At 41.6% G+C, this 15,617-nt stretch overlaps 1 protein-coding gene across 1 annotated transcript in view; it reads right to left on the minus strand.

Annotated features, from left to right (window-relative positions):
* Positions 1-15,617, minus strand: part of LOC126484247 (uncharacterized) — a 364,456-nt gene that overhangs the window by 155,244 nt on the left and 193,595 nt on the right. The window contains exon 4 of the mRNA XM_050107663.1: positions 9,663-9,817. Coding sequence (XP_049963620.1) covers positions 9,663-9,817 — 155 coding nt within the window. The remainder of the gene's footprint in view (positions 1-9,662; positions 9,818-15,617) is intronic.

Consider the following 15,617-nt stretch of genomic DNA (forward strand, 5'->3'; position numbering starts at 1 on the left):
CGATAAAAGACAGCGTCATCTGCAAACAACCTAAGACGGGTGCTCAGGTTGTCTCCCAAATCGTATATGTAGAGAAGGAACAGCAAAACGCCTATAACACTACCTTGGGGAACGCCAGAAATCACTTCTGTTTTACTCGATGACTTTCCGTCAGTTACTATGAACTGTGACCTGTCTGATAGGAGTCGCGCGGGATTAGCCGAGCGGTCTGGGGCGCTGCAGTCACGGACTGTGCGGCTGGTCCCGGCGGATGTTCGAGTGCTCCCTCGAGCATGGGTGTGTGTGTTTGTCCTTAGGATAATTTAGGTTAAGTAGTGTGAACGCTTAAGGACTGATGACCTTAGCAGTTACGTCCCATAAGATTTCACACACATTTGAACATTTTTTTTTTTCTGACAGGAAATCACAAATCGAGTCACATAACTGAGACGATATTCCAGAAGCACGCAATTTCACTAAATGCCCCTTGTGTGGTGCAGTGTCAAAAGCCTTCCGGACATCCAGAAATATGGAATCGATCTGAAATCCCTTGTCAATACCACTCAACACTTAATGTGAATAAAGAGGTAGTTGTGTTTCACAGGAACGATGTTTTCTAAACCCATGTTGACTGTGTATCAATAGACAGTTTTCTTCGAGGTAATTCATATTGTTTGAACACAATATATGTTCCTGAATCCTGCTGGATATCGACGTTAACTATATGGGCCTGTAATTTAATTACTCCTACTACCTCTCTTGTATATTGGTGTGACCTACGCAACTTACCAGTCATTGTGTACAGATCTTCCGTCAAGCGAATGGTTGTATATGATTGTTAAGTATGGAGCTAACGCATCAGCATAGTCCCAAAGGAACCTAACTGGTATGCAGTCTGCAACGGATGACTTGCTTTTAGTAAGTGATTTAAGTTGCTTCACTACTCCAAGGATATTTACTTCTACGTTATACATGTTGGCAGCTGTTCTCAATTCGAATTCTGGAATATTTACTTCGTCTTCTTTTGTGAAGGTATTTCGGAAGACTGAGTTTAGTAAGTTTGCTTTGGCAGCACTGTCTTCGATAGTATCTCCATTGCTATCGTGCAGAGAAGGCATTGATTGTTTATTGCCGCTGACATACTTCACATACGACGAGTATCTCTTTGGATTTTCTGCCAGATTTCGAGACAAAGTTTCGTTGTTGAAACTGTTATAGGCATCATTCAATGAAGACCGCGCTAAATTTCGAGCTTCTGTAAAAGATCGCCAAACTTTGGGTTTTTGCGTCTGTTTAAATTTGGCATGCTAGTTTCGTTGTTTCTGCAACAGTGTTCTGACCCATTTTGTGTACCAAGGAGGATCAGCTCCGTCGTTTGTTAATTTATTCGGTGCAAATCTCGCAGTTTGGGCCGATACTATGTCTCTGAATTCAAGCCACATCTAGTCTTCATTTATATTATTAATTTGGATTCAGTGGAGATTGTTTCTCAAGAAGGCGTCAAGTGAATTTTATCTGCTTTCTTGAATAGGTAATATTTTTCACCTATTTTTGGAGGATTTGAGGATTGCAGTATTCCATCTCGCTACGACAACGCTGTGTTCACTAATCCCAGTATCGGTTTTGATGATCGTTATCAACTCAGGGTTATTTGTTGCTAAGAGGTCAAGTTCGTTTTCACAACAGTTAACTGTTGACTCTCAGTCATTTCAACTTGTTGATGTCCTCCGGCCGAAGTGGCCGTGCGGTTAAGGGCGCTCCAGTCTGGAACCGCAAGACCGCTACGGTTGCAGGTTCGAATCCTGCCTCAGGCATGGATGTTTGTGATGTCCTTAGGTTAGTTAGGTTTAACTAGTTCTAAGTTCTAGGGGACTAATGACCTCAGCAGTTGAGTCCCATAGTGCTCAGAGCCATTTGAACCATTTTTTTTTTGCTGATGTCCTTTACGATATGCCTCGGGTGCTAACGATTTCGATCCCACTAAGAACTTCAAACTTTAAAATGTGGTTGCGGTATGACGTGTTAGAATTTTAGGCAGAGCGAAATTTTCAAGGCGCTATGATATGTTGTAAGTAAGTAAATGTCAATGGCGATCATGCAGATAAATAATACGAAGGTGTAGCATTAATATTTTTCCATTTCACTAGCTTCGCTATACCAGTATACTATTTATGTCCTGGTGGAGCTACCTGTATCCGTGGAAAATAGTACAAAGTCTGGAAAGAAAGAAAATGGAGATTAGGATTTCACGTCTCATTGTCGATGGACTGGGTAATTAGAAAAGGAACACAAGCTCCTATTTCAGGAAGGATTGTTACGAAGATCAACAGTGTCGTTTTAAAAGGAGCCATCCCAGCATCTTTCTAGGTGATTTAGGCAACGTGCGAATATCTGAAATCTAGGTTGCCAGATCGGGATACTAAGAGAGATCCTAAGTACTGTAAGTCTCGCAGGATGTGTTCGGTTAGCATCCCGCGCACGCAATTCCCAAATTTTCGTATAATATAGGTAAATTCTGTCTTGCTGTCTGACTTAGACTCACATCTCAGTTGACTTTTCTATCGTTTGATACCATTTGATCTACTAAGGCTCTTACAGGGAAACTTTCTACTAAGGATGTGGAGGAGGATATTAGTGTTTAAAGTCTAATAGACAACGAGGCCATTAGAGCCGGAGCACAAGCTCGGATTGGGGACGGACGCGGAAGAAAATGTTCAAATGTTAAATGTGTGTGAAATCTTCTGGGACTTAACTGCTAAGGTCATCAGTCCCAAAGCTTACATACTACTTAACCTAAATCATCCTAAGGACCAACACACACACCCATGGCCGAGGGAGGACTCGAACCTCCGCCGGGACCAGCCGCACAATCCATGACTGCAGCGCCTGAGACCGCTCGGCTAATTCCGCGCGGACGGAAGGAAATGGGCCGTGCCCTATCAAAGTAACCATTCCTCTATTTGCCTGAGGCGGTTTAGGGAAATATGGATTTCCGGACGCGGGTGTGAACCATCGTCTTCCCGAATGCGAGTCCAGTGTGCTAATTACTGCGCCACCTGGCTGGGTCTCTACTAAGGTCAGTAGAGTAAGCAGTTTATCATAGCTCTGGATCCTACACTAATCACATTAACAAGACTTCTTTTTCATAAAATTCAACAGTGCTGACTAAAGTTCCGTCACCAGCACTTGTACATATAAATGCGTAGTGTGATAATAGCTACGTGATCGCAGCATTCCGTCTGCGAAAAGTAATCACTGATACCAAGGTTACAAAAATAAAAACCATGAAAAGAAGTAGTTGCCAGTTATTAGAATAGATGACTACGTCCGTTGTAATGAAAATAAGAACAGTATTGTCAGGGTGATTTCGAAGTTTGCCTGTAGAAAGTAGCATTTTTAAGGCGTTATAACAGTTGAATAATGACTATAAGACAGCCGATTAAAAACTTGTCTGAAGGTAAAAGGCAAGGTCTATATCCATGTTACGAAACCCTTCGTATGTGATGTCCTCTGCCTTCATTTTATCTGTGGAATAAGAAACACTTGAAATAGTGTAACACTCTTTGACAACTAAATCTACTCCACAAATAAATAGGAATGTTCGTGTTAAAGTTAATTACCGGTGGACAAATTCCATAAATAATATCTCGGCGCGGGTGAAGGTTCAATTTCAAGCCCCGCAGTCATGTAGAGTACGCCAGATGGATCGCATGAATGCTCTTGCCAAAAAATTACAAAAACGAAACATCCTGTTTCTCGAACGTAATTGGCCCCTGAATTCAGATTTGATTTCAGAAATTCTGTATCGTACTCAGTTTCCATGTCATACTGGTTTCTATAAATTCTTACGAAATTCTTACGTCAGCCAATTTATTAAAGCGTTATACTGTATATTTCTAAGAAAAGGAGAACGAAAAATTCCGTGGCGCTGGACAAAGAAAGAACAGTATAGGAGCAAATAAAAGTGAATAAACATGCCTAATAATATCCTCTTGCTGATTTCCTACGATACTCTGCGTAAGGAACATTTTTGCGTCAGGTACAGCAGTAGGCGGGTAACATCGCAGTACTCCAGTTACCTTGATAACGCTTCTCTTTTGAGAAATGTCCTGGTGGAAGTGTTTCCCATGTTCGTCGCTAACGGTAACAAAGTTGTCCAGGAAGTAGTCCAAGCGGTCATTCAAGAAAAGTGACCTAAGTGCCATTTTACAGCCCATATGGTGGTCTGATCTCACCTGTTCTTATGCAAAATCGCGAAGATTTTACGGCTTATGGTTGCCTGCCAAGTTCTTATAAACAATGCCATCTTTTTCAACATAACTCAACAAATCAAGGAGATCATCATCAGCCTTAATCTCATAATTTACGGTCCTACAAATAAATATTCCTTCCTTAATTTTTACTTCATTGATCCTTGGGACCTTATCTCGAAAATGCATGAATCCATATGATGTTTTGCCTGTGGTTTTCTCGAAGTATCTCATTAGATCCAATTTAATATGCAGCGGAGGGAGGTAAATATTTGTACAGTCAACAATAGTAGTCATCGCCACATTTTATTCTCCAGGGAGCAGTTCTGTCTGAGCAGGCCATTTCTTTTCCCACAGTAAGTTTTTTGTCTACCTCTGCTGTCCCACCGCGTACACAGGAGCAGTTGTTCGTGCACTAGAGCTGCAAGCCGAGCAAAATTACAATAACCTCGACATTTTCGCATATACTCACAACAAAAAAGTTTTGCATCACCTCGGTTCCGAGAGTTCCGGAACCTGTACAGAAAATTGGAATAGAGGTCAACATAAACATCATGTCCGCCCTCTTTATAGTTCATGAAAACCACACATTGTATGTTGTACCACCATACAGCGAGACATACAGAGCTGGTGGTCCAGATTGCTGTACACACCGGTACTTACAATACCCAGTAGCTCGTGTCTGTATTAGTCGTGGCATACTCACCACAAGTTGATCAAGGCATTGTTGGTCCAGATTGATCCATTCCTCAACGGCAATTCGGCGTAGATTCCTCAGAGTGGTTGATGGGTCACGTCGTCCTTAAACAGCCCTTCTCAATCTGTCCATGCTTGTTCGGTCTGGATGACACGCTGGCCACTCTAGTAGAATGATATCGTTACCGTGAAGGAATTCATTCACAAGATGTGCACTATGTGGGCGTGAATTGTCGTTCATGAAGACGAATGACTCGCCAATATGCTGTCGATATGGTTACACCATCGGTCGGAGGATGGCACTCACGTATCGTACAGACGTTAGGCGCCTTCCATTACCACCAGCGTCGTACGTCGGCCCCACATATTGACACCCCAAAACAGCAGGGAACCTCCACCATGCTGCACTCGCTGGAATGTGCGTCTAAGGCGTTCAGCCTGACCAAGATGCCTCCAAACACGTCTCCGATTATTGTCTGGTTGATGGCATATGTTACACTCATCGGTGAAGAGAACGTGATGCAAATCCTGACTGGTCCATCTGGTATGTTGTTGGGCCCATCTGTACAGCGCTGCATGGTGTCGTGGCTTCAAAGATGGACCTTGCCATGGACGCCGGAAGTGAAGCTGCGCATCGTGCAGCCTATCGTGCACAGTTTGAGAAGTAAGACGACGTCCTGTGACTGCACGAAATGCATTAATGAACATGGTGGCGTTGCTGTCAGGGTTGTTCCTAGCAATAATCTGTAGGTAGTGGTCATCCACTGCAGTAGTAGCCCTTGGGCGGTCTGAGCGTGGCATGTCATTGACAGTTCCTGTCTCTCTTTATCTCCTCCATGTTAGAACGTCACCACTTTGGTTCACTCAGAGACACCTGATCACTCCTCTTGTTGGGAGCCCTTCCTGGTATAAAGTAACAATGCGGACGCAATCAAACCGCAGTATTGACCGTCTAGGCATGGTTGAACTACAGAAAACACGAGCCGTGTAGCTCCTTCCTGCTGGAATGACTGGAACTGATCGGCTGTCGGACCCCCTCCGTCTAATAGGCGCTGCTCATCCATGGTTGTTTACATCTTTGGGCGGGTTTAGTGACAACTCTCAACATTCATAGTGACTGTGTCCGTGATACAATATCCACAGTCAACATCTATCTTCAGGAGTTCTGGGAACCGGGGTGATGCAAAATATTTTTCGGTGTCATACAATGAAGGCTCTTTTCGCTGTGTGTATTTCATATGTATCTCTTATATTGGGTATGTGTGAGTAGCAGTGAAACTTCTCATCCGTCTTTTTCATGTGAACTGCATGAGCAATGGGAACAGAATTGCATTAGTTTCCATTGTGGAGAAATGATTTCAGTCCACGTTTGCTAGTATCTATCAACAGGTGCCAATTCCTTCCCGAAAAGCTTGACCAAAAGGTTTTCTTGACAGATTCTGTGTCATAAAAAAACAAAAAACAACAACAAATCATATCATCTTCCTTGAGAAATGTTGAGAGGAAAGAGCATGAGGGTCATCACAGACACTCACTTTCATAGAGGAAGAAGATTCGCTTCCTTCATTTGTCAAGCTAGAAGCTCAGGATGTTGCTTTGACAATTTTAAATCAAGAATAAGATCACTGAAATCTCCTTGAGAAAGAATATACATCTCATTTGGTAGACAGGGGAGGTGAAATGTTGAGCGTGAATGCATATCTTCTTCTGTCTTCAAGGCGTACGTCTCTGTATTCTTCTTCACGCACAGTCACATTCTTAGTAAGCGCTGGTACCAGTAATCTTAAAGACGATTGTAAATCAGAGTACTGCATAGTTTTCTCTGTTTAGGAGATGATCAGAGCTGTTTTTTCCACACAATAGAAACAGTCTTGTTTGAAGGATTGACTCCCTCAAATCATGGAGAAACCAAAGGTCATATGATCTGATGCTTTTAACCAGCCTATCAAGAGAACATTTTATGTATGATAAATTTCACAACGCATTTTCAAAGAGGATTAAAGTTTATTTTTTTTATTCTTTTTTTATTTCAGAATTGACTCATCACGGATATAACGAAAAGAATATGGGTTATTGAAACACGTGCGAAGTATTACAAGGCATTTCTTAGTCTTAAATCATGTAACACAAAATCCTTCACGAACCTACAACAACTCACCGATGTAACAAATAAAACGCAACGTTAGCGTTATTCATCTTTTATATCCTGGATGCAAATGTCAGAACTAAGGATCATGTCCAGAATTCCTTGCACATATTTCGAATGCTTACCGACAAATACATCTGCAAAAACGAAATAACAGCTAATTATTCAAGCAGTACTGGAGTAACCCATGTACAGGATTTTCTAGATATTTTACGGTACGAAAACTGATTTCATATCTGAATTCAGTAACCACAACTTAGTTAAGAACACCTTTCACTTTCTTATGATTAAAATGCTGCTGACTAGCGATGTTAGTCACACCATATTATCTTTCCATCTCATCAGCAACAAAATCCAGCTCATTTCTTGAATTTTTCGAGGAGGTTTACGATTCTTGCATTAGCAGTTGCAAAGTGATTTGCTTTTTTGTCACCCACGTTCATTCTCCACACCTTCGTGACCGGTATTTGTATTTATGACAGTACTTTTCTCTCATTATCATGACATTTCAAGAAATTTCTAAAATTTTTGAGCATTTATCATATGCAGTACAGCGAAAACCAGTCCAAATATCCAAATTTTACTTTTTCTATTCACTTGATTGCTAGTTTCGGATCGAGACCCATTTTCAAATAATCGTAACACAGTAAAAAATCATGTTACCTTCCATTCGGAAAGCAGATGCACTCAGCGACTCTTTGTGACTTATAAATTATAGAGTGCAGCAAACAGGCGCCCTTTTTAGATTTTATTATGCAAATCCAGGTTTCGGTTAGTAGCTTGCCATTATCAATGCGCTAATGTTTTATTCTCAATGCATGTAACTCCCTGTTGTTCGGGCGTCAGTCACAGTTCTTTGAATACTACGATAGATTAAAAAAAAATAGCGCATTGTGAACGGCTACCAACTAGCCGAAATCTGGATTTTCATAATAAAATCCAAAAAAAGGTGACTCGTTGCTGCACTCTATAATTTAACTGTCAAAAATGCTATTCTCGAAGTTGTGAAACCATGTTCAATATGTGCAACGAACAATAACAGCGGATACAGATGTTTGTACACGCTTCAGCTGTTCGTTGTACATTTTTGACATGGTTTTCACAACTTCATAAATATCAATTTTGACTGTGTTACAATGATTTGAAAATCGGTCCCAACCCTAAACTAGTCAGCGAGTGAGTAAAAATAGTAAAATTTACAACTTTGAACAGGTTTTTCGTGGTACTGATCAAGAGAAGTTGCTGACACACAGCTACTCGAGAATGCTTGAAGTTCGTAAAATTTTCATTTTTAAACTCTGTATCATATTGCTTTTTTGAAATGGGTATTTGGAGCACTGAATGAACTTTACGCTATTAAGAAACATTTACTTAAAATGGATTGTATAATTAGTCTCTGAGATGAGACCTCTTTTATGGATCCTCAACTTTTATAGTCCTGTCTTCCTCAGTTGCGTGTAATATTACGGTATATTGATATTTCAAAACATTACTACGTAACAGGAAATACCAACCACCAGAACTGTTCATAACCTATAGGCACAGTGACAAAAATGTAAATAAAATAGCTAACATATGTACATATTCCAGAACACTGATGATGCCTTGCAGAAAATAAAGGCGGAACGCGTATGGCACTAAAATTGTGTTTTATTCAGTTGCTGTCAGACGGTCCATAAGTAACAATTATCAATATACCGTAATCTTTTATGGATATTTGTAGAATTCATGAAAAGAAAGATTATCACTTGCGCAGTTGATGATCCCTTGTTTTCGCGAATGAAGAGGAGTCAATAAGGAACGAATTGTTAGGAGATTACGTCTCGTAGATGCCAAGGCAGTCAGACATGGAGCAGAAGCCCGAAGTGTATAAGCACAGGATGGGAATTGGCAGTCTTATTGAAAGAAACCGTCTGAACGTTCGCGTTAAGTGATTTACGTAAACGAAAAAGATTCTGTCTGAGCCGGCCGGTGTGGCCGTGCGGTTCTAGGCGCTTCAGTGTGGAACCGCGTGACCGCTACGGTCGCAGGTTCGAATCCTGCCTCGGGCATGGATGTGCGTGATGTCTTTAGGTTAGTTAGGTTTAAGTAGTTCTAAGTTCTAGGGGACTGATGACCACAGATGTTAAGTCTCATAGTGCTCCGAGCCATTTGAACCATTCTGTCTGAATGCCCTAATCACCGAATGCTAGACGAGGGTGCAAGCCACTGCTCCACCTATTACGGCATACGCTGTCCTCTAGGAGTACTAATGTGTCAATGTTTCATTCATCTTCAACACTTCAAAATGTGACCCCTACGTCAGTTTTTACAAGAATTAGGGACAACTGAAATTTCTTCGAGAGACCGTGTCATTCATTTGGATTCAATTTAGATTTTGAAAACATCATAAAAATTTTTTTCTCTGTAAAACTGAAAAAAATACTCACATTACTAACAAGCGGTACACTCAGAGGCATGACACTGAGACTCGAAGCGACATACGGCAAGTGTTGCATGTACAGTTGTATTGGGGATAGGTCGTCGATTAAGAACGAAACCGTCTTCAGAGGCCGAAATATCCATTAAGAAAACATGTTGAGTGCACTTACCGAATGTTCGCCCAGATTTCTGACCCGGCAGTGGAGCGAGGCTGTGGCGCCCAGACGTGCGGACACGTTGGTGGAGGTCTCGGGGTCGAATTCCGGGTCGGGTGGCGGACGCGCCACTGTCACCGGAGTCGTCTGCGGTTCCGCCAGGAACACACCTGGCACAACCATAAGCGGCTATCAAAGCTACCATCTGATGTTTCATTCAATACCAAAACTTCGTCCTTACATCACATTATCCTTCACTTTAATTTTCTGTGTGGATAATTCTTTCTTAAACATTACTTCATCAATTTTAAAGGACATTCGGAAGTTCACACATTGGCCTATCCACTTGCTTCTGATATCTGGCCAAATTGCATCTTTGACTATACTCCATCAGTTTCATCACAAACGATCGCTGTATCTGATAGACTTGGGATACTCATATAAAGAGGAAATATATTAATACAGAGGGTAGTGATAAATTTTTAATTATAACCTGGAAACAACAAACAGTAAAGTACTGAACATGTTTCGTATGTTGGTGGGTATCTGTCTGAAGTTACGCTATACTTTGAAATCCCTGCGCTTCGGTGCTGCAGCCAAATAAAGCGGTGACGGACTGTGACAGGACAGTAGATACCAACTAGAAAACAAACAGGAAATTAATCGATGTATATTATAAAATTAAGTCTCGAATATGTGTGACGCTTCGGCCTGGAACCGCGCGACTGCTACGGTCGCAGGTTCGAATCCTGCCTCGGGCATGGTTGTGTGTGATGTCCTTAGGTTAGTTAGGTTTAAGTAGGTTTGAGTTCTAGGGGACTGATGACCTCAGATGTTAAGTCCTATAGTACTCGGAGCCATTTTTTTGTATGCCGCTATAACTCAGAAACGAATCTCGGTACGATCAAGGGAGTCAGGTGGTGTGGTACCTATCAACCCCCATCTATTAAGAAGGTTCCTGTTTTCAGCTGAATGGCGTGGATTTGATGATATAAGGGCTGGAAAGTATCGCCCTCTGCCTATTTCTAGAACATTTCAAAATGAAAGTGTTCGAAAGCATTCCATAATATTCCAGAATGGTACGGAATGTTGCACAACGACCCAGAATGTTGTGGAATGGTGTGGAACATTCGGCGAGATTTCAGAACATTAGGGAACATTCCGGAATATCCCAGAACATTATGGAAACTCCAGAACACTCTAGAATGTTGTGGAATGATCTAGAACATTGTGGACCATTCGAAGCCTTTTTAGTATGTTCTGGAATTCGCCACTGGTGGGGTTACCAATTGGTAGAGGTATATGAAGCAAGACCATCCTGAGTTCGAACGTCAGTTTCTTATCAATTACGAAGGGAAGGACTGAAAAAACATTCCAGTGAGTGAATAAAAACAAACAGTGAAGTGTGAGTAGTCAAACTGACACAGTGACTGAATATAAATCGGTAATAGAGTGTAGAAAGTATGTACAGTGTACTTAGTGTTTTTTTAGTAAGAAGTTCATCTAATTTATATTTCAAATTATGCCCAAATGTAAAAGAGGAGGAGATCTTGTCAGTTTAGAAGAAAAATGGCGAAAACAATAAGAACAACCAATAGAAACAATACAGATGAAGAGCACGAATCCAGTTTGAATTTCCGACGAACTAGAATGGCCACCGTGAGAAGGACAGAAACCTAAGAACCACGAAATGAAAGGTCTGAAGAATCATGAATTGTGACAAAAATCTTGTTAGAAAAAAGACTGCGGACTTAAGCAAGCCATGAATATATCACGCTACGAGAAGCGCGGAAGAGGACAAGTAAACAGTAAAACCTAACAAACGAAGCATTTCACTACGCCCCGACGAAAGCGTGTAGCGAACACTAACACGTCGTAATCAGAAAAATGGGTAACATCTACCAATCTTGCAACACCTAAAAATACAGTAGAGAAACACCAGGATTCTGTTGCGTGATTGGATAAATTGGATTACCACCGCTGATAACACCTCGGCAGAAATTTTACGTTACAACTCCCTAAGCGAATTCTGAAACTCCAGCTAACATAATATATTTATTACTGTGTGTTGATAATTCAGACTTGACGATGACATATAGTATCTGCCATGTCAAGTATTAGAAGCGAGTGCTGTTAAGAAACGTGTGGAGCTCACACGAAACACATTTCAGAATATGTCATGGCTACCTTCGAGTTGTCATATATCGACAATGTAATGACTTACATACTGTTAAGCTTAATGCTGTTGGAAGACAGCAAGGGCACTCGAAGATAAGAAACCAGAGACACAGCGGGAGAGCAGGCAATAGTGGTAGCGTTTAGGTTACAATAGGTTAAAAGTAACGGTACAGACTGTGGACTGGAGAGAGTTTGTCCCAGCTTATTTCGCTTCAGAGAGTTAACTGGTACCACCACTCACCCTTTCAGAGGCTTTTGTAGGATGGTGCAGTAGAAGATGGGCACAACAAGGTACGTTTTAGCAGAGTCAGCTAACTTGATATTTGTCCCTGAGAATCCTAACTTCGGTAGGATTACAGAGGTTAGAGTACTACTACAGAGGTCCCCATTCACCGGTGGCGTATGGTAAGGGTCAAGTGACGTGATATACTGTTGTTGTTAGCAGTAACAGGATGGGCACAGTTGTTTACCTCGCAGCTGAAGATAACTACAAAAAGATCGCTACTACCGAGTTGGAGAAAGGGCGCAACCTAAACGTGGTTGGCCAGAGGCTCCAGGGAGGTGCAGAGCCGTGCGTCAGATCAGCCGAAGCCTGTTAATTGGCCGTAGATTGGTTGGCCGACTATAGGAAGAGAGAAGTACTGCGCCGCCGAGATCCCTTAAAACCTATGCTTTTGTATTCCTACCGAGTTCTCAGTCAGATTGTTGGATCTCCAGCTACGCGTTGCTCGTTGCCAGCCTCGGTAAGCTCTGAAAAGTTCGCTCTACTCACTTGGAGTGCTGTTCTCAAAATTTGTATTTAAAATAGTGCTAATGAAACTTCCTGGCAGATTAAAACTTTGTGCCGAACTGAAACTCGAACTTGGGAACTTCGCCTAGCGCGGGCAAGTGCTATATGACCTTTGCTACTCAACCACGACTCAGAATACGTCCATACAGCCTTACTCCGCCAGTGAGGAGAGCTTCTGTCGAGTTCGGAAGGTAGGAGACGAGGTACTGGTGGAGGTTAGGCTGTGACGACAGGTCGTGAGTCGTGCGTGGACCACAAGGAAGTTACTACCCACAGGCAAAACATAAGTGATTTGGTTAATGGGCAAATATACAAGTTAGATTTTTAATAATGTTGGGAGCGATGAACATATTGAATGTAAGATGTGTATGGAAAATGAATTCGAAAAAACATTTGAGTATTAGAATCACAATAGGAAATATGGTAACATGCCCCGAATTGTCTTCACAGAATGCTTATAGGTTAGGAACACGTTGATTTCTCGTGGAGAGGGGATAGGTTGGGTCACGTTCACGACCCTGACCTCACCCGCAAGTAACAAATGAAAAATATTTCAGTAGTACAGCAGATACAAGAATATGACGACAAACATCTGGTGTCTGTTATAAAGGAAGATCTTCAACTCCTTAAGAATGCGTTTAAAAGGCTGGAACTGAAAAAAATACGAAGGCAGTGATGGAATTTGCGAGGTCGCTGTTCCGGACTGCTCTTCTGTCCACGTAATTTACCCTGGAAGGAACTCACATCAAAGATTTACTGAATGATTAATCGGAGTCTGGGAAATGATGATGAGGAACCTAAGGCTGCAGAAGAAGAAAATGTGCATTCTGAATTGCCACCACTTAAAGGTGACGGTGAAGATGCCAAATGTGTGCTACAGCTAAAGACTGAATATTATTTCTCAATCTACGGATGCTGTAGATTATGACTGCAATTATCTGTCACCTTATTTATGTCATTTCATTGTTAGCTACCTATTTTTGTTATTGTTTTTGTGGACTAATAAAAAAAAAAGATGGTAGAGCACTTGGCCGCGAAAGGCAAAGGTCGCGAGTTCGAGTATCGGTCCGGCACACAGTTTTAATTTACCAGGAAGTTTCATATCAGCACGCCCTCCGCTGAAGAGTGAAAATTTCATTCTGAATAATGCTAGCGTTCGCCACTTCTGTTAGCCTCACCCCGCTGCTTCAAAGACTGACTTCCGCTGTGGAAGCCGACGCCTCCTTTGCTTTTGCAACGTTTAGAATTAGCTGTCAGTGTAGTAGTTTGTCTTACTGCTAGTAAATAATGTTATTCAGGCCCTTGAGGTCCATGAGAAACATGCAGCGAGCATACTATCGACTCTCAAAATCTTCACCTCTCGTACGTGCCTTGTGACAGTTTTGTTGCTGATCTATTCAAACATAGTACCTTAATTGGAAATTTGTTTTTCCGCATTTGATCCTAACCGGTCGGAAATTGCAGACGTACTCGTAACACCTGTCTTCGCTCTGTCATGTGTTAGTACATGACAGACTCTGAAAAATTAATTTCTTTTCATAATACTCTATTATTACGGTCTTCAGTAATTTTGAACTGAGAACAGCAGGCATTTTGTTCTTTTCCACATCCTAAAAGCTTAAAACTGCAACAATTTTATATATTCTGGCATCACATGGCTCACTCCAACAAAGGAGGTGAATTATGCGACGTCTGATATTTTGACATGTGCTAAAGCGCAAAAGTTTAGCTGCGTTCCACATGTTGATGGCCACTATTGCATCAGTGGATTTTAAAAATACATAATTTTAATACAAGATGGTGGCGACGATGTCTTTTAAAGTGCCACATTAAGCGGTCAAAGTTGTGGTGTATTGTAGTATCTGAAATTTACATTACAGTGAATAAAGTTCCTCGAGTGGCTTCCGTGGTTACACATCCCCACTGACCTTAAGGTCAAAGCAACACAGATTACACCTGGATGCCCCAACTACAAATAATTCCATTGTTTTCACAGGAAGTCAGTTGTGGAGATAAATGAAGAATGTGTTCTGGGGACGTGTGTCGGAGTTCTGTTCGTAGACTCTTGCACGTCTTCGAAACATAGCTGCAACTCAATGCGATTTTTCAATGGCTAAAAATAGCCAGGTAGTTCCTGTTTTCCTAAGGATGAGTGTCAACGACGTACGTTATGCTCCATCTCAATAAAAGAATGGAACTGCCTAACTGTTAAGAAGATCCAATTTGAAGTCATTAATTACTATAGGGGAATAATGGGTTCGTTAAGTAACTGAATAGTGCGCAGTGACAAAAAATCCAGTCGCAAACAAATTGTTCCACTTCCACACTCACACACACAGAAACACACACACACACACACACACACACACACACACACACACACACACACAAATAGTAATTATTATCTGGAGCAATGAACAATATTGTGGCATAAGTAAATTAAAAATATGTGGAATCATGGTCCTCGAGAAGTTTCCCTTGGTCATTTGACGAATGCCGGAACTGGAAGTTTCCTCCAAAATATTTCCAAACAGCTAAGTTATCCAACAGCTCGCCGAACTCGCATGATTAGGGGATGAATGATGTATGAAAAAAGTTTTAGTATAGCATTCATTTGTATTATTGTTAGTGATTTTATCACCTCTCCTGATATTGCTCGAAATAGCGTTTCTACCATGGTAACGTACCACTATTCTGTTGCTGCATGCCGATGGAGTTGCTTAGGGCCGATAACACCAAAATTGTGCTCAAATCTACAGGGACGTGCAGATGTACTGAAGTGCATCCGACGGGGAGAAGCGGTTTAGAGGGGCACAGTAATTGAGCGTGTGGAGATAGCTGGATATTGCCGTTACGATCCGGAGCCATTGAAAGTCATCGAGTAGCAGTGTAATAGCGGGGCTGTACAACAAGGCAGTGTCACTGCCATCACTTGGGGATCACCGAGGCGCGCAGTAATGACCAAGAGGTAAGGCATACAGTAATGGCCAAGAGCTAAGGTT

This window comes from Schistocerca serialis, chromosome 6 (genome assembly GCF_023864345.2).
Source record: "Schistocerca serialis cubense isolate TAMUIC-IGC-003099 chromosome 6, iqSchSeri2.2, whole genome shotgun sequence".
NCBI classification, from domain to species: Eukaryota; Metazoa; Arthropoda; class Insecta; order Orthoptera; family Acrididae; genus Schistocerca; species Schistocerca serialis.